Source organism: Ambystoma mexicanum, chromosome 9 (assembly GCF_040938575.1).
Source record: "Ambystoma mexicanum isolate Mex_15411 chromosome 9, UKY_AmexF1_1, whole genome shotgun sequence".
NCBI lineage: Eukaryota > Metazoa > Chordata > Amphibia > Caudata > Ambystomatidae > Ambystoma > Ambystoma mexicanum.
Genome location: NC_090931.1, coordinates 263,733,265 through 263,758,923, shown reverse-complemented (window position 1 = coordinate 263,758,923; position 25,659 = coordinate 263,733,265). Strand labels below are relative to the sequence as shown.

At 46.5% G+C, this 25,659-nt stretch overlaps 1 protein-coding gene across 3 annotated transcripts in view; it reads right to left on the bottom strand.

Moving 5' to 3' along the window:
• The window catches only part of LOC138487944 (calcium/calmodulin-dependent protein kinase kinase 1-like), a 1,547,719-nt gene that overhangs the window by 477,212 nt on the left and 1,044,848 nt on the right, over positions 1 to 25,659 (bottom strand). For all 3 annotated transcript variants that reach the window (XM_069614593.1, XM_069614594.1, XM_069614595.1), the window contains 2 exons: positions 7,573 to 7,626; positions 198 to 271 (listed from right to left, as the gene is read on the bottom strand). In XM_069614593.1, coding sequence (XP_069470694.1) covers positions 198 to 271; positions 7,573 to 7,626 — 128 coding nt within the window. The remainder of the gene's footprint in view (positions 1 to 197; positions 272 to 7,572; positions 7,627 to 25,659) is intronic.

Below are 25,659 nucleotides of genomic sequence, written 5' to 3'. Positions count from 1 at the left end.
CACATCACTTTGTTCGCCTAATTAAAGTACTCTCTCTCTTAGACATTCACCACGTCATTAGCATCCGCTCTGTGCTTTGGACTAGACAGAGTGGCTGTGCGAGTAGCCCACCCCTGAACTGCGATCCATGAGGTCATGCAATTAACACAGCCATTATGCATGGTCATTTATTGAGCAGTTGTGAAATCTATACTTACTCCTCGGGGAACTCCACAGGCTTGTTCTTGATCATGTTATGGAGAACGAGAATGTAGTCATCTATAAAAGGGCACTAAAAAAAAAAAAAAAAGCATGCGGTCAGCCCACAATCCCATAGCTTTCTTTAACAAAGGCTTAACATGTGCATAACGATTAAGCATTCAATATGACAACCAGGTGCGGAAGCTGGATAGGCATACGGTTCTTGACCTTCCTCCCCATCACCCACCAGACATCACACTTCCTATGTGTAGCAGCTAAGTTAAATGGGATCTGCTGGGCCACTCCAAGGACTCAAAATGCAGTCAATATGATAGTTAACGCCCACATCTTGGGCCTTCTGATTGGCTGAAACACATCTCCAGGATGCACATTGCGTGTGTGGCTTTAGTTGGATAGGACCAGGTAGAACACGTCTTTTGTGAATTTAGGTTAGAGGCCAGTGACTCTAAGGGCCTTGTAGGGCTGTGACAGGTTCAGACACATGTATGTACTCCTGCTATGTCAGTGAACTAACCACCTTTTCACTAACCACCTACGGAAAAAATTTTAATGCGGAGGATCCCATTGGGCTAATCCTCCTCTGCTCTCAACGTCCATCATCCTCACACCTTTTCCCATCCACCACACTGCTATTTGATGGTATTTAATTTTTCACAGTTGCAAAGGTTTTACTTTCTGGGTTGAAAACAAAGTTCCTGGACCTGGAGGGAAGATAACTGTAAGCAGAAGTGACATCTGGTTTGGGTGTTATCAGATGTCATGGGCTATTTGCAGAACCTCCTCATTCCTACACTGGACTGACTTGTGCCTGCTCCAAGCAGGAATGGAAAAGAGGTTTCCCAATTACTGCACCCAGGCAATAACTACACTCCTAAATTCATGAAAATCTTGAACTTCCATGACATGTGTAGTTCATAGTTTGCCTGAACCTGTTTGCCAAGTCAACTGATAGATAGTTACCCTGATGGTAACCCAGTCGATGCCCCGTTTCTATTGGAAATGAGTAGGTACCCCGCCCCCAAGCACTGCACTTCATAGCGGTTACCTAAAGCCGTGAGCAACCCGACACTGGACATGCATGCAATTGAGTTCCGTTGTCACGGCCATTGAACTGTTACTTAATCAAACAAATAAGGAAAAGTAATTGAATTTCAGGTGATTGGCAGAGAGCTTTGAAGGGAGATGTTTAAAATCAGGCAGAGGCCCAGGTAACTTAATTTTACTTGAACATCCTAGGCTATTTCCTAGTCCCAATTTTTGGGGGAAACTTCTGGTAACCCTATGCAAACATTTTCTTACAGGACTTCTGGGCCAAATTGTGGGCCCATCAAGCAGCTCAAGGTTCCTTGGTGCCAGAATCGGTGCAGGTGTTCTATGAGGCAGGATATGTATCGAGTCATAATATTGAACGCAGGAAGATAAACACTTCTCATACTGCTTTTGGAGCCCCTCTTTCTTCATATGAAAGTTAAGTGCATTGTGAAGGGACAGTGTATGAAGTATCTCATCAGAGGAGGACATGTGTGAATGTGGAGTAAATATAGTAAGGCAGATCTGCTTGTCAAGGTGTAAATTATTCCAATTTCGGAAGAAAGTTGGTGCGGATATGCAGAACCCTCTTTTCCAACAGAAGATGGTGACAGGTTGAGAGGCATGCTGCATTCAGAGGTTGATAATGTATCTTGATGAAGCAATGGTGACCTGATAGACTGTCAGCCTGGAAAGAAGGGTAAGCTTTCAAGGCCAGACTGGACAGAACGTGTGGAAGGACACAGCAGCTGGAGATCATTTTTCTAGAGGCGGAGAAGATCAAACAGATCTGGGCGTCATGTAGGCACCAATGGGCATCACAACTATTTATTTGCATTAAAATTGCTCACACAGCCCGGGGGCATCGAGACACTGTTACAGGAATATTACTTAGTTGTGTATTTATAATGCGCTTAACACCCAGAGGTTTCTAAGCGTGGACTCGGGGATCGAACCTGTGTTGCTTCGTGTCGTCTTGTTTCCAAGGCGAGCATGTTGCTGCTGAGCTATCCTCCTGGGATATTTACCAGGTGCATGTTTGAACTCCTGCCTTTGACAGATGCTAGGAAATGGACACACAGTCACAAAATGGACGAGATGGGGAAATGCACAGTGGCAAAATATTTATTATGTCATTTATTTTATTTGAATTTTGGTCCAGCGCTGGCCCTACCCAAAGGGTCTCAGATGCCTTAAAAAGTTCAAAAGGGGGAGGTGAAAAATAAGTTATACCATTTTCAGGCTAGGATAGGGAGATACAGAGGATGGCGGGGGAGGTAGTTTGGTTGTATTAGGAGTGGGGAAAGGAGTATGTTTCAAGGCTTTTTTGTAAAGTGATCAATGGAGGGTGCGGGCGGGTGTGGAGTTGTATGGCGTTCCAGCCTTTGGGTGTCTTTTCAATTCTTGTTATTGTGTGCAGATTAATTTGCACAGTGCAATGTGTAGAAGACTTATGTTGGCTTTTCTGGTGTTTGTGAGGGTGATGGCCTCCAATTTGTTGTGAAGGCAGGATGGGGTTTTGAGGTCTATGGCATTGTATATGATGCAGAGTCCTCTGGAAGCAATTCTGTGAAGTGTGGCGTATGAGAGTTTGGGTAGGTGCAGGATGAGGCATTGCAGCTGCGTTCTGTATGGCTTGCAGCAGATGAGGCTGATGTTGTGGAGTTCAGTGAGGATAGAGTTTCCGTAGTCCAGCATCAACAGAACTAGTGCGTGGAGTGCGGTGCAGAAATTGTCAGCGGGAAGGTGTTATCTTATCTTGCAGAGGAGGTGTAGTTGTAAATTGCTTGTTTTGATGACAGTAGCTATGCAGCTATGTGGTGCGTGAATGATAATTGTATTTTAATATACAAACAATAAGAGCCAATCCCTCAACATGAGAGGCCCCATTATAATATGAATACCTAACCACACAATAACATCACAATAAACAAATAGGACTTTGCTGGATGTCCTCTTCAATCTGTGTGGGTGGAGCCGGGAGGGACACCACATTCCTGAAGAATAACAACTCCTCATAGACTTGACAATTAAGCTAAAAGGAAGCAAAACTGTGGTAGAAGAAGTCATTCCCAAAGTCTTCCTCATATCAATATACGAGCTGGTACTGTGTGATGTCATATGTGTGATGTCATATGTGCTCCTGCGTCCTCATATTCGTGCTTAGAGTCCCCTCTTATTAACTAAATAGCTTACTGTCTTGTCTATCTGAACACACTCCCATGGTAGTCAATATGTACAATGTCCAATTAACCTCACTATCCCCACTATCCCCAACTCTTAACCAAGGATTGCTACCGGGTGTGACGCTTTGTGCATATATTTTATAGACCACCCCATGATTAATAAACTACACCACAGACCCATCCCAGGAAACCCAAACCCACAAAGTTTAATTATAAGAGTTGGCCCCACTTGTGAAATCTTGCCATTTTTCTGAAGACCGCATCTTAATCCTGAACCACCTTTCTATGCAGATTGGGTCCTCCTCTACTTCCAGTGCAGGCATCTCTGGAAGCCAAACAGTTGCAAAACAGTTGCAAAAGAGATAGGAGTCTCTCCATCTGCACCTAGTTGAAGACCAGTGATCTGCTTGGACAGGACTTCAGGTACTGCATCAGGTATTCAAGCCTATTTTCCATGGCTCTATGTCTCTTAGCCACCCCTTCCATCTCCTTACCCAGACGATGCACTATCGGGTTCATCTGGGTACTTTGCTGGCCCAGCTTGTCTGTTCTTTGCTCCACAGTGGATATCGTAGATTCCAGTTATGCCACCTTCTCATTGAGTTTATCAAACTTACCCTCCAGGTGTGACATAAACTTTTTGATTTGTTCCAAAGCGGCTAACACTGGGTGTCTAGAGGTTCGAGATGTACCCTGGCTGGAGGAGACTTGTTTACTGGACCCCATCTGTGGCATGAAGAAGTCTAAGTCTCCGACTCTATCCTTTGTTTTCTCTGTTGCCATGGTTTTGGTACTAATAGTATGGGATCTGATGGCACATTGCATCTCGAGCATTATCAGGGAGCATGGATTTGTTTAGTGACTGGTGAATTGCTCTGCGTTTTACTGCAGTACTGAACAAGGTGGATAGTTTCTGGGCCTAGTCTGTAGTGTTGATAGAGTGTGGTCCTTTCCGGCTCTTTCAGGACGCAAGCTGCAAGCCTTTTAGAATCAAGATTTGTACTCTGTTCTTCACCACAATTATCAGGTGCACAGCAGGAATCAGGCTTGTCAGGCCAACGGTATCATCATGGCTTTGCGGTCAATGGGCAGAATTTGCTGCCCTGGGTTGAGATGACCACTCTCCTTCGTGCCTCACCGCAAGGGAGAGCAGCAAGATACTTCTAAACGCTTTCGAGATTTTGTGCTGTAGTTCCTTGATGGAGACCCCCTTGGAATGCACCTCTTACCTGGTCTGAAACCTTCCCCAAATACCTCAAGCCATCATCATTGTATGTCACTAAATTATTTAGCCCAGGTCGGTCTACGTTCTCCCAGCCTCAATTGCCTCCACGGCTCTCTGTACGTCTCCCCACTGCTCCGCACACTTTGTCGTCTGTCTGCCATCCTGGCACTGGTAGCCTCATCCATGGGACACTAGATCCACCCTTCTCGTTTGTGCTTCAGCCTGGTCACCACTGCGATGCAAAGATGGGTAGGCCCGTAGCCTGCAGCCCTTCCCAGGGGCATTGACCAAAATCTTGTGCCATTTCTACGATTCCCACACCGATCCTTCACATTTGTGTGGGTTAAGGTTGCTGGAAAAGGGTCCCTCTTGCTCACAGTTTCATGGAGCTCCAAAGTCGGCCTCCTGACCACCCCCACTGCCAGTTCTTTAATCTAGCGTGTGAGGTCAGGTTTGTGCCATTGTGCAGATGAGGAGGCATTGTGTTTTGGAGGGGTTGAGTTTGAGGAAGTGGGCGGCAATCCAGGTTGTGATGGTGAAGAGATTCCTTGTGAGGGTCTGGAGCTGTGAGGGGGGGGTGAGATTTAGAAGTGTATTTCTGTTTCGTCTGCATATTTGTCAAAATGGATGTTCTGGTTGTTAAGGGTCTGTCTGAAGGATTCAACATGTAGGTTGAAGATGGGGGAGAAAGGGAGCATCCTTGAGGAACTAGTACTTGGAATTGGATTGATATGGGGGCATGCAGACACAATGTATCAGTGAGGAAGGAGGGGAACCAGTCAAGAACCGTACCAAATGGCTTCATCCTGTGGGATAGGATGTTCAGAAGAAGAACAGTTTGGTCAATGGTATCAAAAGCCGTGTAGAGTTCTAGGTGTATAAGTAGGGCTGTGTGTCCTTTATCAGTGATGTTGTGGATTGCATCCATAGTGTGAAGTGTTGCTGATTTGGTACTGTGGCCAGGTCGAAAGCCTGATTGTAAGGCATTGAGGCAGTCATTTGTGGTGACATGTTGGATTAGAGAAAACCATAGCATTTTGCTCTTTCAATGGGCACTCAGAGAACTTTTTGTGGGATATCAAAATGTCAAGGTTATCTGAGGATAGACCCAAGTGGCCAAAGATCCCCTTTTTCAGGAACTATGCGCTCAAGTTGAGAGATGGCAGGGAGGGGTGTAAGGTGTATGCCCTCTTTCAACAGCTGATGGTTAGTCTGTGGAGGTGGAATGTTCCCATGCTCCCCAGGGGTGTGCACGCTCTGCTACCCAGTGCTGCTGTGGTCTGGCTTGGGCTATAGGAGTCACTGAACAGAACACTCTGCCTTGACATTTCTGGAGGACGCTGGGCATAAAAGAGTTGGGGTAAAGACAAAAAGGAACCTTGTGGATTAATCTCTCATTAGACCCTCCATCCAATGAGCAAGATCAATCCACAGCAGGAATATATCATCCATGGTGTTTTGGAGGTTTAGGGAGGGGGGGGCGCCAAAATATGCCTACCAATCTAATAGACAGAATCAATAACTCTCTTGTTGTGCTCGAACCCACATAGAGTACACAATAGAAATGTCTATTCAATGTGGCTATTTGCAGATAGATAGGGACGGTGAAGAAAAATCTTCCAAAGGGACATCTCATTCCCAGATATCCATTGCTAGTACAGAGAAAAGGCGTGGGTTCTGCCCTACTTTCAGATGTAGTAAAGGGCATTCGAGTCACTGGTGTGGTTCTTAACCACCTTGCACTTGATCACTGGCAGGAACCCACTAGTAGATTAGAGACGTGGACCCTGCAGAAGGAAGAGTTAGTTGAAACAGAGTGCGGAATCTGTAAGAGAACTGTCCAGCAGCCCGAGACCCAGTACCCTTGTTTTGTAAGGTGCATCTAGGTTTGGCGCATCCACACCCTTGCATGCAGAACTTGGCCTATGTAAGGGGCCAGAAGGCCCAGGGAATCCTGAACGAATGATCTGGAATCTAAGCAAAGGAGAGAAGATGCTTGTTGTCTCCTGAGTAGCTAACATCTTCTCTTGGAAACACTGTTGTTTGACAAGTCCAATTTTAGACCCATGAACTTTGATCCTCTTACAAACAATGAAGACTGACCTAAGAATAATGCTGCCTGAAAACACAGAATGAAAAGCATGTCAATGACGAACATCAGCTTCAAAGAGCTTCTTATAAAACAGGCAATTAATTATGCTTGTAAGCTGGATTTCTGTAGGCACAGGAAGGTCATTGCATGGGCTAACATCTTGGTTAGAAAATGCAAGACTTGATTTAAACCTAAAGAAAGCATTTCATATCATAAGTTATTGCTGATCCGATTCTCAGAATTCTGGAAGCGTGCATGCAGGTAATGGCATGTTGGATGCTGGACATCTGGAAAATCAAAGCAGACAATTATGTGATATGCATTACAAGAGCATTTTTATGTCTATGGAAAACCCAATGCAATAAATACGTTTTTCTTGCACATTCTTTTTTTGTTTACATGACAGAACTCTTCACAGTCCACCACATTTGGCATGTGTGTTGGATGTGGCCAACCTGTTTTTGCTAAATCTGATTAGCTTTCATGATCAAGGTTTTCCTGTATTATGGTTTTATATTCAGCTATGCACGATTGGGGTTGACGTGCTAAAAATGTAATCCCTGGTGCATTACATTAATAAGAGCCTTCCATAGTTTTAATGTGTAGAGACACATAAATTAATCAATAGTAAAAGAGACATAAATACTGCTTCTGGAGAGGTTAACATCTACACTTGAGATCCTTGCAATCTCTGTAATGCTTCTTGCGCAAAATGTTATACTTAAATCATATGCACCGTATCAGTACGATGATACTCAAAGACTTCACCCTATATATATATAATCTCATTTGTTAAAACAAAATTCACTGTTTGCAAACCTCATCTGAAATTGACTCACCTTTCCAAACACAAAACAGTAAAGGGTAGTTCCCATGGCCCATACATCCAAAGCCTGCAAGAAAAGATATGTTGCGCTTTAATAGGACAGTTAAATAGGATCATTGATTTAAAGATGATTTGTTTGTGAGTCTCGAAGCTACAATGCTATTGGTAAAGCAACATAAACATACATGTTTCAACTGTTTTGCTGTGTTTATATTCTTAATATTGAGCCCATTTTCATGTGTGCCAATACTTAACCAATTTATCATGTGAGGAGTGTTTGGAGGAAGGGGAAATGCATACAAGGGTACCAACATCAATTCATATCATTCACACAGTATCTAAAAATGTCATGTGGCAAGACTAATGCATCATTGTGGGTATAACTACCCTTTTCGCAAAAGGCATGACCAGCAATTGTGTGTAGCAATTGTGTGCTTCACCCAAGTGTGTAATGTTGACTAGACCCTATTGCGGTTGGCTAGTGTTTACCAGCGCAGAGAACGCACCAAAGTAGATGCCCAGGGGTTTGCTTAGGCTATTCACCCAACCTTTCATGTTAAAGCCTTGCTCCTTGACTAGAACCCCCCTCCCCCCAAGAAGTGTCAGTATGCATCCCAAGAGCTGTCGCTGAATCCCCTGGTAGGGCAGTGCATGTGATGCAACCGCATAGAATGGTGTTCCCAGCTGGCACAGAACTTACAGTTGATAGGTACTTTGAGTAGGGCCGCTTTCACGTCCATGTCCAGGATGCATGCAATGGACCTGTGAAGCCTCTGCTTGAATGCGCTTATCAGGGTAGAGGTGAGAGAGAGGCAGAGCACACTTGCGAAGGAGTTCCTAACATGGGGATCAGGATGATGTGATGAGAACAGCTGAAGGGGGGATAGTGTGCTTTGTTTGTTGAGGGCAAGTCCGTTGAGTTTATCGCTTTTGGGAGGGTTCAGCAAAGAGCTCTCAGAGATGGCGCTCTCTGGGGGAAATCATAGGCTGGATCTCCCCAAGACGGAAACAGGCCTGGACAAGTTTGCCCAAAAGACGATGTAGAAAAGCCCCTAAACGCATACAACCCACTAGGGAAAAAGGTCCAATACACCGCTTGCAAGGTTAACAAGGCATATTTCCACACACAAGGAGAAAACACCAACAAAGAACTCTGCTGCTGCAGAACGTTCTGGCAACATCGGCATGCACCGCACATTATAAAGGTACACTGCGTCATCAGTGACATCATTACATACAGTAGAAACCCGTGCAGCTGGTTGGTGTAGCCCTACACATAGGTCACGAGCTCCATAGGGGATGCCAGGCCATTGGCCCCAGCCCCGTCTGTCCATATTCTTCCACGTGGGGATGCTGCATTCGTCATCACCCAAGTGCACCCAGTTTCTATCGACTGGGGGAACTTGAACCCCCTCCACTCCTCCCTACCCATCTTGCACTTGCACAATCTGAAGGCATCTCTGCCTGAATATCGACTGTCTGTTCTCCCTTGTCTTCACTCCTTAATGTGCACTTGTAAAAAAAATATAAGGTTAGATGCATTGCTCAGCCATTGGAGGGCTAACCCTTTGTGGGTATACATTGAGAAGCTAGGTAATCCAGGGTGCAAGACTACACATGGACGTGCAAGAAGACAGCTTTCCCACTGTAGGGGGCTAGTTAGGTCGCATGTCTATACTAGGATGTCCAGTTTGCAAGAAGGTATGGCAGGCATTGGACTATAGCATGTCACCAGGAAGTGAGAGACAGTAAAAACAGAGCACCAGCACAAAGGGTCAAGTGAGCACACAGTGCGATACGAGAACACTGGGTGGGGGTAAGTTAGAGACCACTTAGGGAAGGCTTGTAACAGTAAGAAGCAGGCCAAGTCCCACTGCAGACAAACAAATGTCGGAGTGTCCAGGAAATAAATGTTCACTTTGGTACTATAATGTGAGTGGACATGTTATTCACAGGAGCCAGAAGGGAGCAAGGCACTATGAACCATTTGCTACTCATTAGGAGGAAGCTACACTGTGCACAGAGAGCGTTCCACACGGGAAGGAGGACGGAACTGGATAGACCCCTTGGACGGAAATGGATAAACCCCCTACCTAGAAGATCTCTCAGGACTAGCCTCCTCCCGGCTCCTTTGCCCACGCAGCTTACTCCTGTCCAGTTCTGTGACATTGCAAGCATTACCAGTAAAAGAGAAGCTACAACATTCACCTTTCCATAGACTATTAGCTTATTTTTCCATGATGTATCCACTCATTTGTAGTCATAAGCAGGGAGGAATCAAAGCTCCACAGGCTAGCAGACCACCTCCACAGGCTAGCAGACCACCTCCACAGGCTAGCAGATCACCGCCACCATTGCTGCCGGAGAAGTGTTCAGGAAGGTGTGCCCTGCAACCGTGCTAACATCTCTATGCAGCAGGTATGACCCAAGTGGTGCTAGATTTAGCGGGATGTTTCCCCTTGCTTTATTCACTCCTTGACATCACTATGCAGGTGGTAGAGGCTTAGGTGGGAGAACTGTTCCATGTTTCAGATAGCTGGGTTCATGTGGACATCTGCCAACCGACCTGCGCTTTGGCTCTTCACCTGAGGCAGCAGCTTCCAGAGCAACTGAACAAAATATTCATCTCCGGCCCCCAATGTCTGACCTACAGCTGCCTCCAATGCATAGAACTAATGCTTTTTAATACTGGCAGCTGGTAGGCTAGCTCTCTTGCTGTCTCTCAGAAAATACTATGGGCCTCATCACAAGTCGGTCGGTAACCCTTAAAAGCTGCGGTAAAGGAATGAGTGCTGCCAATACCGCTCCGCTGGATCATGAGCCGGCGTAAATGCCACCGACAGGAAAATCAGCCGGTGCTATTACAGCCAGCGCAACTACAGTCGGCCACACGAGGCACAAACGCACCCGCATCACAAGTCCATGTTCGGTGGTATTAGCACTGAAGACCGGCGCTAATACCGCCGAAAAATGGCACAGTAAATGAGGACTGGTGCCTGAAATTAAGCCACAGGTGATCCCAAACCACCCCAGAAGGCAAAATAGGGCACACCCCTACCCCAAACACTGATCCCAACACCATGCTGCCACTAGCCACTGTGAGCTGGGACAGGCAGCTTCTCATCCTGCGCTTGGAAGTAGAGAAGCTGAACAACCAGGACAGGGCACAGGGAGTACAGCGGGTTGTGGGCAGGGGGAGAAGGAGGAGAGCCCAGGCAAAGCGTGCCCCGATCCCCAAGGTCAGACCCTCACTGACAGCCGGTTGGTTACCCTGTATCACGTCAACAGAGAGACCATAACAGAGCAGCTCACCACAATACAGCACGACATTGGGAGCAGGATCAACATCCGGACAGCTGTGCCCCCACTGAAGGAACTAGTGTCCGTCCTACAATTCCTTGAAACTGGCACCTCAGCAATCTGTTGCCATGATGCACAGCATGGCACAGCCCACATTCTGTGCAGTGCTGGCCCAGGTGTTTGAATCTCTCCTGCGGCAAGTACAATGTCACATATCACTGCCTACCACCCCAGCTCAGGTCAATGCCATGAAGACACAGTTCTATGCCATTGCCCAAATGCCAAATGTGATTGCTGCCCTGGACTGTACCCATGTTGCGCTGGTGGCCCCATAGGCCCACGAAGCAGTGTACCAAAACCACAAGCACTACCACTCCATGAATGTGCAGGTGCCCTGCGACCCCAACCTCATCACCCACAGCTGTGCCCGCTGCCCTGGTTCCACCCACGATGCCATGGTGCTACAGAACAGCGCATTGCCAGGATACATGGAGAGGCACAGAAGACTGACATGGATAGTGGGTGAGAAGAAAAGCTGGCACACATGCGCTGTCGGTCACATGCCCAAATGGTTGGTGGTGTACACACAAAGGCTGGCATGACAAGCAAATGTGAAATCCACACTTGACCACTTCCCACACCCACATCACAGTACAGACCAGGGAGCCTGCACATGCCGTGAAATGATGGCCCATCTGCATGCACAGGTACCCCACTGACCTGATATTGACCCGACCTTGCTCCCTTCCACTGGAATGCACTTCCTTTTTATCTACTCTATCACTGTATACTCCTTGTTTCGTAAATTGTTGAAATCTCATCTGATTCAGCAGGGTTGATCCGAGGCTTCTCGTGTCATTTTTAATTTCATATCATTGTACTGTTTTTATATTGTTGCTATGTACAGTGCTTTGGATTAAGGCACTATATAAGTCTCAAATAAATACAACAACAACAAAATAGAACATCTCCATGGAGAAGCAGTAGTACACATACAGTATCAACCAAATCATACAGTATCAACCAACTACACCAACATGACAATGCAACATGCACCCACCAAAGCAATGCAGACAAATGCCCAAATTCCCACACAGCACAACATCCCTGCCAGTACCACGTCCATGCACCCATGTGCGGCCAGCCCACAGTGCCCCCCCATTGCCACCATACACCCAGGAAGGATCCACGGGAAACCCAGCATTATGCCCCATGCACAGTGTGAATACACATCCACATGACAGCCACTATGTCCACTGGAGATGTCCCCGATGGACACCCTATGTAACATTTGCTGAAAGGGAACAGGGTGCATTTAAAGCACAAACAATGCATGGCAGTAGTGACATTGCATGAATAGACACATGTCGTGACATGATGGACCATCTGCATGCACAAGTAGCCCATTGGCATGTTATTGTGTAAGTCCACCCCCAAAGACTACACAGTGACTAATGCCTGTGCCTCCCCCCATGCAGGTGACTCTGGGTCCCAAGAGCTGCCCTGGCTAATGACCCCTGTGCGTGAAACACAAACACTGCAAGAGAATGCCTAGATCCACGCTCACAGCAGGACCCGTTTCTGCATCTAGCGTACTTTCAGCCTCCTTAAGGCATGTTTCCGCTGCCTTGACCATACCGATGGAGCCCTGATTTACGCTCCAATGCGTGATATTTACATTTTAAAGTGCATCGCACCACCAGGTACCATAACACTGGGTTCAATGTGAATAGAAGATTTGTGAAGATTGACAGCTTGTGAAGATTTGTGAAGATTGCTGTTGTATCGGACTTTGTGTTTTTGCATGGCAAGCGCAGTGCAAACACATGGTGGAATTTGGAGGTTTATCCATTGAAAGCAAAGACAGCTAAATTTAGACTCTACATATTGAAGATGTCATGCCTTGATGAAGACCAATGTGCTTTTAGGTCAAAACACGTGTTGGCAAAGACTGAACACTACTATTGTGTGGAGAATAACATTTGGCAAAGATTGAACATTATTATTGTGTGGAGATCAAAATCATTATTTGCTTGATGGTCCTGTTTGAGTAATAGAATTGTGAAGATAAATAACAATAACCTCAATCACCTGAGCGTAGCGGTGAGAGCATGGCGTATTGGACAGACCAGCGGATTTTCCCTCTCCTTTTGTAAGGCTTGTTTCAGGGACTTGGAGCCTTTTTGTCGGAGGCCCATGCAGCCGAAGCACACTAACTGATTAGGTGTATCATTTAGTTTATTAGGTTTTCTCGATTAATTAGTGGTTTGCGCAGAGGAGTATCAGTCCCTAGATCTAATTTACGTATGCCGCAGAGAAAGTTGAAAACATTGTGCTAATGTGTGCAATGTTGCACAATATCTGCCTGATGAGAAATGTTCTGCTAACCTGTGACACAGCTATGCCACCCCAGAGGATGAGGATGCAGTGCCTGTGCCAGAGGAAAATGCACGCATTGCCAGAGATGATGTGAGGGATGGGAGAATGGCACACCAGGGACAGATAGTCAATTTCTACTGACACTTATACATGGCACGAGACATGCACCACTGTGTGACATCCCCCCCCCATCAATAAACACGACAAGGACACAATCAGGAATGCCCTCGCATTGATGAATTTTTATGTTTTTTATAGAATGAAGTGCCCCAACTAAACCCTCTCCCACCACCAACTCCCCATCACACTATCTGCCCTCCCTCCACCAACTCCCCATCACACTATAACCCCTCCCACAACCAACTCCCCATCACACTATCCCCCCTCCCACAACCAACTCCCCATCACACTATCACCCTCCCACTACCAACTCCCCATCACACTATCTGCCCTCCCTCCACCAAATCCCATCACAATATCCCCCCTCCCACCACCAACTCCCCATCACACTATAACCCCTCCCACAACCAACTCCCCATCACACTATCCCCCCTCCCACCACCAACTCCCCATCACACTATCACCCTCCCACTGCCAACTCCCCATCACACTATCCCCCCTCCTATCACCCATTCCACAGCATGGCCACTCAAGGAAATAAGTGTCCCAGAGTTTATCACAGCCGTGGCCTCTTCCCAAACCCTGTTGGCCCCTGGTGATCTTGGGTCAGAGGGCACGCTGACTGTCGCCACAGGGTGCCCTGCTGTGACCCCTCTGTGGGTGTGGATGACGTGGATGGGAGGGAGCCTGTCCAAATGTTTTGCTTCTGTTGCACCACGGTGCTCTGGCGTATGGCCTCTGCCATTGCAGAGACGACCTCTGTCAACTCCCGGACACGTTGGCCGTAGAGTGTAAGGGCAGACATGTTTGCTGCTGTCTTGGCCCTGTTCCTCACTACCCTGTGGTGCACACCTGCCATCCTGGAGGCTCAGACTTACCAGACAATGCACTTCACCTGTTTCTCACCCACGAACACCCCAGCACCTACCCCCATTCTCCCTCCCTTCTGCACTTGCATGTTCTGAACACTCACAAGGCATAGTAGGTTAGCCCCCCCCCACTGTATTTAATATTTGTTATGGATTTTAATGTAATGTTTCTCATCCCCATGTCCCCTCCCTGTTGACCTGTGGGGGCTTTGGAACAGAATTTACTTGCTGTATAAGCGCCTAACAAGCGAACAATAAATACATAAATAAACAATGTCCCTAATTGTCTGCATGTGTGCAGTGTGGGTGCGGCCAATATCCTCCATCTCCTGATGTCTGTGCTCCATATACTTGAGCCGCAGCATCAGCATGCTGCATGTAGAAGTGTGCTGTGGTGTTGTGGGGCTCTGCACTGGCTCAGGACTGAATGCAGGGGAGCCATATGGGTGAGTATCTACGTCCGGCTCGAGTGTACGTAAGCGATAGCGGTGTGGAGGTCTCTCTGGGGAGTGTGACCCTTCAGCATGTGATGTCACTGGGCTGGAGTCCCCCTGTAGCTCCTCAGTGGCCCTGGCAGCAGGTGTGGCCTCAGTGTCAGGGCCTCCTGCTGCGGGAATGGGTGCAGTGTTCCCTGCACTGCTCCTGGTGGCCTGTGGTGTGGGCATTGCCTTGGCCCTGCTCCGGTACAGCATTACACGCTGGGACATACAGATGGGCATGGCCTGTGTGGGGTAGCAGACCATGAGGGCCAGGTAGCGGCGCTCCCTGATGAGCCAGCATAATCCTCTTCTGATGCCTCTGGCAATGTGTGAGTGCCTGTAGTTGACATAGGAAATGTCAGGTAACATTATACCACGTGTGTTCGCATTCAAGGAACAATTGCTATGGCACATAGTGTGAACCCACGCATATGGGCAAATGGGCATGGTTGATCATGTGGGAATGCATGTGGGCCCAGCGTAATAGGATTTCTTGTATTGATGGGTGTGTGACCCATGAATTGTTGGTCTTTGGCCTGTGTTTGGGTGGGCCAGGGTGTCCATGCTGGGTAAGCTTACGTCTGGTAGGCATACCTGGGTTCCTTCATGGCCCTGCATCCCCTACCTAGGTGGCACTCACATGGGGGGTGCTGGCTTAGTCCATGGCACCGTCATGGCTCCACAGAGCACTGCTGTGAGGACCAGTGGCTCTACAGTGTCTCCTCCAGTCACTAGGGACCCCTACCGGTGTTGGGATAGCAGTCCCTGCACCCTGACCCTCAGGTCTTTCTACCACTTGCGGCAGTCCTCTCCATCACAGGGCACGCTGGATAGTGCGGTCACCTTCTGGGAGATAGTAGTCCATGTGGCTGTCCTGCAGTGTCCGGTGGTCTTGCATTGGCCACTGCCGTACAGTTCATCACAGTGTGAGATTACCTCATCCGTGAGTACAATAAGCGAACCCTCGCTGAATTTCGGTTTGCAAACGCAAATTTCAGCCACCTTGCCTCTTATCCTCTACTGCAGGGGTCTGCAACCTGTGGCTCGCCAGATGTTTTGGACTACAACTCCCACAATGTTGCACTATTGACGGTGCTGGTTGGGGCTGATGGCAGTTGTAGTCCAAGACATCAGGACAGCCAAAGGTTGCAGACCCCTGCTCTATTGAGACATTATTGAGAAATTATTGATGTTTGCCAGGACTGGATGGCTGCAGGAAGTGGACATACTTAATGGATTGTGTTTTTCAAAATGGCTGTCGCAATGCTTCCCGGTCCAGCGGTGATGCAATTTCTGCAGCGCTAATAGCGCCAAGATCACAGGCGGTAGTGCTGTAAGCCCTGCTTCCTCGGCAGTAGCCCTAGTTTCCATCACTCAATGTTATACAGAATTGTAAAAGGTTTTATAAGTAAACCAAATCATAATAAATAAATAAAAATATCGCTCAATATGCTTGCTATGAAATTAGCTCACTATTAGTGTATCCCATGTGAAGCAAGCTGGGAGATACATAAAGCAGGCAAAATGACGCACAATAAACACAAAATGCACGGACTTAAGTGGAGACAGCTATAAGAAGGTAAAATGAGGAGAATTAAGCACAGTAAAATACATAAATGCACCCAGTAAATAGTAGCAGAGATAATAAAATGGGAAAACCAAGCCACATAAAGTTCAGTAATGAGTACTTTTAATTTTGAAAAGTAAAGCGCCATCTATAGGCAAAGACTATTGCATTGGAGAAAGAAATGAGAAAGATGAGACCCGAGGAGGGACACAGAGCTTGCGGTTGCTGTTTGGTTATACCCACCCGATGACTGGTCATGGCCATGCTAATCCAAAGGGCCACTTGAACCCCTATCTGTCATTTTCCACCCAAAGCACATCCTACTGGGATCTCTTTGAGATATCCCTCAAGCAGTAACATCAATCCCGGGCCTGCAGTGTTAGTTCTAAGTTGTAAATGTGCTACGTTGTAATACAAATGTTGAATCCACGTGTGCCTTCAGCCCCTTGACTTACATCTGTTCCTTGGACTGACGTTCTGTTAAAAACAAGCCTTGTCAATGCCAGCAGTTTTGGCGTGTGCATAGGTATTAGACAGGCATTTGCCAGGCACTGCTATGCAATCCTGAGTTATTCACACCATTTGCGAGCAGTTGCCATTTTATGGGCAGGTGCTACTATTATAGCAGTGCCTGGAGAATGCTTATCCCATGCCTCCACAAGCCAAAAGCGGCTGGCTTTGCCACTGCTTGTTTTAAATTGCCACTTTTTTCCTTACCTTCTCCCAATGGTTAAGTCAACACCAAAAAATACTATTGTAAATACAAGCAAATCTCGAATGCTATGTGCTCAGCATTAAAATCTTAAAAGTTGCTGTTTTATAAATAAGAAACACTTCAGAGAAAGTTCTGAACATTGATGAGGACATCATTTTTAATAATAATAATAATTATTATTATTATTATTATTATTACTACATGATGTTACAAAGTCTATCCTGTTCCTTTAGCCCCAGTCGGGGCCAACATCTAACGCTACTTAACCATCGTGCTTCTGCTTGAGGGAGGTCAGGTGTCAATTCATATTTTTTTCTAATACTGAATATGATACGACTCTGTACTTGATCTTTAAGAGGAAATACTAGGGCCAGCCCGAGACATATGCCCCTTTATAACGATTAAAGCGCTTGCCAGACATCCTGCACTGACACCTCTCCTGGCCCATCTGTTAGCACAAGGAGCAGTGCACTAGGTGTCAATGAAGCCCTCATCAGCTCGCTCTTCAAAAGCCATTAACGTACATGCAGCTCACATGTGTGCAACAGTGTGTCCTTATAGCATGTAAAATGATATTATAGTCTTCTTCACAGACTGCCTGTAAGTGCACGAAGGGGAGGAAACCTAGGGGCACGGCGGGAGAGTCACGTGACGTCCACAAGCGCAAACCGGCAGAGTTACATGCATGCATAATGATCCCACCACCGTGCACGTGCACCTTCCACTTACTGTGTGCTCACGCACACCCTACAATCACTGTTGCACTAGGCCTGAGAAATCAGAAGAACTTACCCTTCGCGGCATATATCGGCCATGCTGCGTACTCTTCCGATTTGGTCTCGCCGCAATCAGTGACTGTATTACCGATGATAAAATCAAGTTGAATACCTCAATATGATTGTAGTCGGCTTCCAGGGTAACCGCAGAAAAATCAGAGATCCTACCTTCTAACTTTGGAAACTTCCCCTACTCTGTCTAAATCAGAGGAAGGTTAGTCCTTCCCACATGCAACAAAAGACGTACATCAACGCGACACCAACATCTGCTGCGTCTTCCATCTAAGACTACCAAGGAACATTTTCCTTCTCTGGCCTTCACAAGAATTATGATTACAAGCAGTTTAAAATGATTGCACCAATCTCTTGATGACTATGCATGTAAGCTAAAACCTCCCTGCCAAATTGCAGCACTCACTAGCTGCGAATTTCGATGGGCAATTGAATTCAAGGATCCTGCTCAGATGTTATGCTACAAGGGCTGCCTGCCTGTTATTCTGTGCAGACTGCCTCATTATAACGCTACTGGATGCCTTCACTCTTCAACAAGGACCGCATGACATGTTCTGAAGGCAGGAGAGACTTCCATGGGCAGTGCCCATTCTGTGTATCCAACTCCAGCTGGGGCTCCAACTCATCCCAAAAACCTGGCTGTCGAGGAAGCTACTCAAAACATACCTTCTAGCGCAGATTGAGCTATAGATTGAAAGTGCACTATATAGGGATCTAATTAACCGAAATAATGAAGGTGACATAGAGAGGGCAAATAAGAGAGATAACAAAAGGCAAAGCAGCCCAGAAAGGTCCAATAAAGACTAGCTTCAAAGCGCTAATAGATGAGACAGAGCTGAGTTTAGGCTGGTACTTAACTGCTTGAAGAGCAGCTGGTAAAGATGCTGTTACTATGGAGCTGGTGCTTCGGTTTCTTTGAATGTTCTAAAACCTTTGTGATGTCACAAAACACCGCATTTTGTTAGGGAATTACTTGGAAGAACATACTCCGAAACTCCTCTCCACAAATAAAAATGTGATTGGACACCAGCAAGGTTTACCTTTACCTTTTTTCGCACAATACAACACATATGCGGCTATTTTGAGTGTCGAGGCGGTAGTCAATGGCGAAAAAACCAGGCCAATTTAAAGAACGGAGAAGTGGCGGCAGCTAAGTTACTATCCACATCCGCTTCTAGGCTGGCAATAGCCACAATCCAACTTCCATCCCCAGGGCGAGTCCCCAGAGGTTCCCCTTGCTCGGCCGTGCATGCATAGACGGGTGGGAGGAATCCCCTGGCTGTTCCAGTAGGAGACTGCTCTTGCCAGTACCAAGGTGGCAGCCAACCTCTTGTGCAGGGCACCACCAGCTAGGCTTGGTGTCACACCGTGTCTGCCCGGCAGAACCAGTTTCGCCGGGCAGGACCTCGCCGCTGTGTTACCCATGGCTACTGGGAATCATTTGGGGTATTCGGCAGAAGTGCAGCTCACTCTAGTTCCCCTAAATTGACACTTTTGTGACCAACACATGCATTGCCCCATACAATTCATGAAACTGACAATGAAACTAAGACTGCACCGTTCTACGGCGCTTTGACACATGGGCAGGTGGAAATGAAGGAAGGGTATATGTGTTGCTGGCAGTACAATGCACGCGGTCAATTATGTTAAGCTGTGCTTTTCACCTTGCCGTGCCCCGGAGAGAATTGTTATTTTTGTAAATGAAACACATATTATACTGATTCTAGTGGGTTATTTATCATTAATAAAATCTTAATTAAATATTCATGCCACTGAATTTTAATAATGTGTTGCTCTTGATAATGCAATACATATTTAATATGCTGCATTAGCATAGCAATTATTGTATTGGAGCATGTAAAAATTAATTTGGCCCAGACATAGCGTCTGGTAATTTCATTTAGAATGTTATTACCACACAGCGTCATTACATTACTAAATACTAAAGGAAATGGAGAGAGGAAATGATGTTTTCTAGAATGCAACACCAACTGCACACTTTGCAAGGGATAATATACCCCTGGATGTGCAATATACACACTACTATACACTATATAGAATAATGAACCCCGACTGTAGCCCTCCAACTATACACTCCATATAGAATAATGTTCTCCAACTGTACCATGTGCATTGCATAGTACAAAATATATAGGGGCTCATCAGCGGGGATACAAACATGTAGATAGGTCCCCGCCGCTGAATTTTGCTCATTTGCATGGTCGGGGTCAGGGCAAAGGGCAGCGTTCAAGTGTGTATGCCGCCATTTGCCCTGCACTTTTGCAGTCCGACGAGCAAATGAAGTAAATGCCACCTGCAATGTGGGCATGGCAAGCAGAGTTTACGATGCCTCCCTATGGGGTCCGCCGGCTAAAGGATCCCCATCATTTGCCCCGGCATAAAAATGCATGCCGGCACAAATGCTAGTGCATTTTTATGGCGGAGGGGAAGGAAGGTGGCGAATACGGAAGTTGTGTTCCGTCTCACCTGTTCGCCATACAGAAATAGACGATTATGAGCCGCAGCGGGAATCAGCATCGTAAAAGCCTTATGCAAGGCTATCACGCTGCCAATTCTCACCATGCAAAGCCCAAATGGAGCTCTATAGTATATGACTAAACACCATGGAACAATGTACTCCCATTATGTAAGGAATATGTTCTCCAATCGGAGCAGTGTAAGCACTTTTGGTCTGTCGGATCAAGTGTATTCAGACAAATTCCATCAAACTTAAAAATATGACGAACCATTCCTTCTTAGAATTATGATTCAAAATAGGCGACAAAGGTTGATGAACGTCCTGGCCATCCCAAATCCAGAGGGTCCCTGTGGTTGGCTCCCGGAATAAATGCTTGACTTTGACATGAAGCCAGCCTGCACTTCTTGAGTTCCAACCCAACTCAGCCCTTCACCCTTCACCCTTTCGAGGTCGATAAACTCAAAACCATAAAGTTATTTGGTAGCCTGGCCTTGTGTTCCTGCCCTCTCACTGGCTGTTGCCTGGGCTTTTTCTCAAGGTATGGCTCGGGATTTGAGAAGCCTTCGGTGGCATCACTGCTCTGTACCCCCTCTCCTCACCCGTGCCCGATGCTGGAATTGTCCTCCTTCTCAAGGTCTCTTATTGCCACCTGGGACACCACTTCCCACCTGCTGCTCCTTGCACACTGCAAGACCCCTTCCAGACCCTCTCATTCTCTACTTTGTCCTCGTTTCCTTTTTTGACTGTTGTCCCCACGGCTGGAACAGCCTCACACTCTGCCTCAACTCATGATAGTCCTTCTTTGCTTTTCGTCACAAGAATTTCAACTTTCGTCTCTTGCACACACCTCCATTATTATTACCCAGAACTGCAGAGATCTCTACTGCCGTCCCTGGGTACCAATATCTATGTATACCTAGGAAGGGGGCTTTCCCAGCAGGTAACAATGCAGGGCCCCCATTAGGGCCCTCGCCACTTCGGCCCCCGACTGTTATCAGCCAGCAAACCACTCCTTGTCTGTATATATTGCCTAAGTGATAACACAATTAGCAGATGGAAATGGTTATTTTCCTCCTTTCAGCCAATCAGAATGTTCAAAGTACAGTCAATAACTACTGCTACTGACTGCATTCTGAGCATTCTGACTTCGAAAGAACACACAGAAACAATGAGGCAATTTCCAGGCAAGAGGTCTTTCAAAAAGACACTTCCTCTCTAAGAGAACCTATTTTCACTGCAACATCCTATTCAGCACACCAACCAGACAGCTAAAACATGGACACATTATTTCACTTTCTTATAGATAAACCGCTTACTTTTACATGACCCCCATGGATGCTCATGTTATTCCCGCTCGACTTTAACCAAGTTTGCATTTTAAATGCATAACGTATGAAGACAAGCTTGTTATTTAAATGCGACAAAATCATACCACATTTAATTTACTAACTCAGATTGCTGATTTACTTTCTCATTACTGCAGCAACAAAGCTCCAAAACATGTATTACTGGTACCATGTGTTACTAGCTTTATAGACCTTGGGAAGGGTCATTATACCTTGGATAATGACCATCCCCAATTTATGGTAGTGGGTCCTTATTTCATGATACCACAGTCTGCAAAGCTATATTACCAAAGCACTTAGAAATGGGAGGAATCTCGCATGATGTGTTACATTAAAAAAACAGATATTACTATTCCTTTTTTTATACAATGCTCTTGAGGAACCTGTTATTTCCCGTTAGTGCCCTGTTGACATAATTTGATAGGATTCACCCAATTGAAGACGTGAGACTAATGTGTCCTTTAAGCGAGTAAAATAGCTCGTTTAGCCAGTAAGATAGCTCAGTAAGTTAAGCCCTTGCCCCTGACATTTGTGTTTAGCCACATGTTTGAATCCCACGAGGGCCGACTCAGCCATTCATCCTTCTGAGGTTAATAAAGTGAGTACCATGACGCACTGGTTACATGTGATTTTAGCGAATAAATAAAGAATGCATTTTTACCAAACCTAAAACAACGAACCCTCCCAAGACCCTCGTTTCCCCGGGTTTAAAACGCCTCCCAACCCCCCTCCCCACCAGATTAACCCCTTACGACACCCACACATATATAGTAGTTTAAAATTCGGTATTTTTGTTGTTTTTATTCGTGAAAAATGTATTCTTTCTTTCTTATTCGTTATAACCACTGGATACCAGACGCACTAGGTAATAATATCAGCTATTATTACAGCCCTTAGAAGCGGGGGGAATCTAGCGTGTAGCGCTACATATTTACATGGTGTTATACGCCATAGAGGAGTTATGTAATCTTATAAAGACACAGAGCTTTAAGAAGTATTTCATGGGATATTTTAAACTGGTATAACACACACATGAGCGCATTTTCCCTCTGAAGCCGCCAGGAGGCGTATCCAAGTTGTGAAAACATCATGCTGTGTTGAGAAGGACCGTCTTTTGTGTTTGTTAAGTGCAGCTGTCTGTGAGTTAAGACTCAGGTGCTGCTTGAGGTCAGAGTGAAAGATCTACCCCCGGGCGCTACAGCCGCGTCCCCCGAGCATGGCTTCCCGCCAGGAACACTTCCCTGACATCACAGCTGACAGTTTATAGTATAATCATCAGCCATGCTATCACAACCAGAGGATTATTAAGAGATTAAGTCTAAGAAAATGTAAGGCACTAGGCTTGTTTTGTGATTATGGAGAGAGAGTTTGTTACCACAGTCTTGTGTTCCCGTGAAACTGTTAATACCAATTTAGCAAATCTGGCACGAGCGCCGTGAACAAGTATCCGATGTTGCTAAATACCTATGTCAACCATACAACATCCTGAAAACGGGTGAAAAGGTTACAAGGCATCACACCTTTTTCCTAGGGTAATAAAATAACTGGAAGGATGGGAGTGCTCTGGGTTTTAGAACTAGGAGGCACTGCTGCAGTGATGGTGTGTGGGACTACCCAGCGGGTGGGAGCCAGGAAGGGCGGCAATGGGAATGATGCAAGTCTCATCCCCGTCTAATGGGAAACAGGACAGAACACGTACGGCCAAACAAAGATGGCCGCCATAGACTTCTGGGTCAGGGCAAGGAGAGCAGTCCCGAAGTTGCGCTTTACGGAAGAGACGCAAAACGACGGAGCGCGTCGCAAGGCACCTGATTAGGTGAATTAGTGGGAGTAGACAAGCACAGTGGTGATGGGAACGGGTAGGGTGGCCAACTCTTTGATAGTATTTCGCTGACACTTACCCACAAAGTAGCAATGACGTCACAACGTCATTCACGTTTGGCCCGCCCCTTTTAAAATTTACATTTTTTTAATGGCTCTTAATTCCTAGCTTAATTGAAATGCAAATGGTTTGTCCTTGGGAGGTGATGGTCACGTTTTTTAACTGCAAACATGACCATCACGACCCCAGGAACAAACAATTAGCCTTTGAATGAAGCCAGGTGTCGAGCGTTACAGCTTGACCTGTAGGCTCAAAAGGAGCTGGCGCGCGGAGCCGCCCAGCGAAAGGAAGCAGCAGGCGGCAGTGCCCTGCTGTGTAAAAACCCACTTCAGTTTGCAGAGTGGCTGTGCTTGAGGCAGGTTGTCCTGATGAAAGTCGGGGCAACCTGCATCTGGCACAGCCACTCTGCAAACGGCGGGACAGAGTCCCTAATTGCGGGACAATCCCGCGAAATCCAGGACAGTTGGGCAACGATAATGGTAGCACAGGCCAAGACAGGCAATACACAAAATCAGAGAGGGACATAACTTTGGTGGAGTGCGGTGGGAAACCACTTGAAAAATAAAAATGCCGGTCACTGCATGATTGGCTGAAGTATCCAATGACGCCACTGCCCCAGAGATGTACTAAAAGCTCCTTCCGTTGCTATATGCCACAGATGTCATCCACTGGGATGTGGATCAGCATCGTGCAAAAAGACAAAGGGTAAGATACGAGGCAAATAGCCCAACATAGACATAGATGGGCTAGAGCATGACCAGCTCCACAGGAGACATGCAGACAATGGGAGTGAGGAGTGGGGCAACGCACTAAACTTGTAGACATCAACAATCTCGACAGCAACTGTCGAATACAGACAAGCAGTTGTTAAAATGGATTTCCGAACTCTGACTTGGTGGGCAGAGGTTCAGAAGACCAGCCTAGTTTCTTGGAACAGGGTAACCTTCTGGACAGGCCAGACCAATCAGGGTAGCTATGGCAGGCGGTCAAGACTAAGTCTCAGTCTCAGGAGGGGTGAGGGTGACTGAAAGACCTCAATGAGCACACAGAGCAAAGGACACTACAAATCACTCCCAATCAGGTGTATTTATATATATTAAAAATACACGTACATTTATTCAAGACCTTGGAACTTCAACACAAAGCAATTATTAAATAGTAATACATGAAACCAATAGAACACTACTATAAAACATATATACAATACCATGTGGCCTAAAGGGTTAAAAGCACAGAATCGGTCCACAACCTAAAAGGGAAGGAAACAAGCAGTGCAAATAGTCTTTAGGAAATTCTTCATTAAATTAACCCTAAGTGAGAGGCAGTCCAGTCCCTAAGAAGAGAGGAGCCTAGCGCTCAATGGCCTTTCAAATGATGGTGCACGCGATAGTGCAAAAGGGCGAAAAGAGGGTCTCTTGCAGGGGCTTGTAGCAGCACAGGAAGGTGGATGACACTATTCGTGGAGGGTCTCCTCAAGAGGGCAGAACAGTTTCCACGAGTTGGGAATGGGGCAGTAGCACAGGCTACCTGTAAAAAGGTGAGTGGTCCTCAGGGGACACTTGTGTGTAAAAGTGGATGAATGTGCTAGGGGCCACTGGTAAGGGTTGCATGTACTCACCGACTCCCTGTGCACTCCGGCCCAAACTTCGGCAGTTGAGTCCACTTTGGTTGCATGTTCAAATGCAGCAGTTGTGCAGCACTGCAGCTTTCTGCGGCAATGTTACAGCAATGATTCCATGATGGGACAGTGGCGATATCTCTGCTCCTGGTGGAGGGATCAGGCCAGTTTCACTGAAGCGGTCTTCATGGCACAGGGGGGCACAGCAGTAAGGCACTGGCGAAGTTTGTCACCACGGCTGGGTGACAAGGTAACCGCATGTACTCTGGTCCAGGCGCTCTCTCTTTATTCCAGACCTGGGAATGCCAAGTGTACGAAATTCAGTAGGAGTGGCGTGAACACACAGCTTGCAATGTACCAAGTTTCAAGGGTCTCCTCAAAACAGCAGCAGTGTCAGAGCAAAGGTCCTGTGCAAGTTGGTCAGCCCACTGGTTGGCCCAGGGACACTTCTGAGAAGGCTTACTTGCAGGGTTTGATAAAGGTGGTGAGAATAGTTGGTCCCACTATTCCAATGGGTTGAAGCGTCTTTGCAGACAACCTAGTTCGATCAGATGCAGA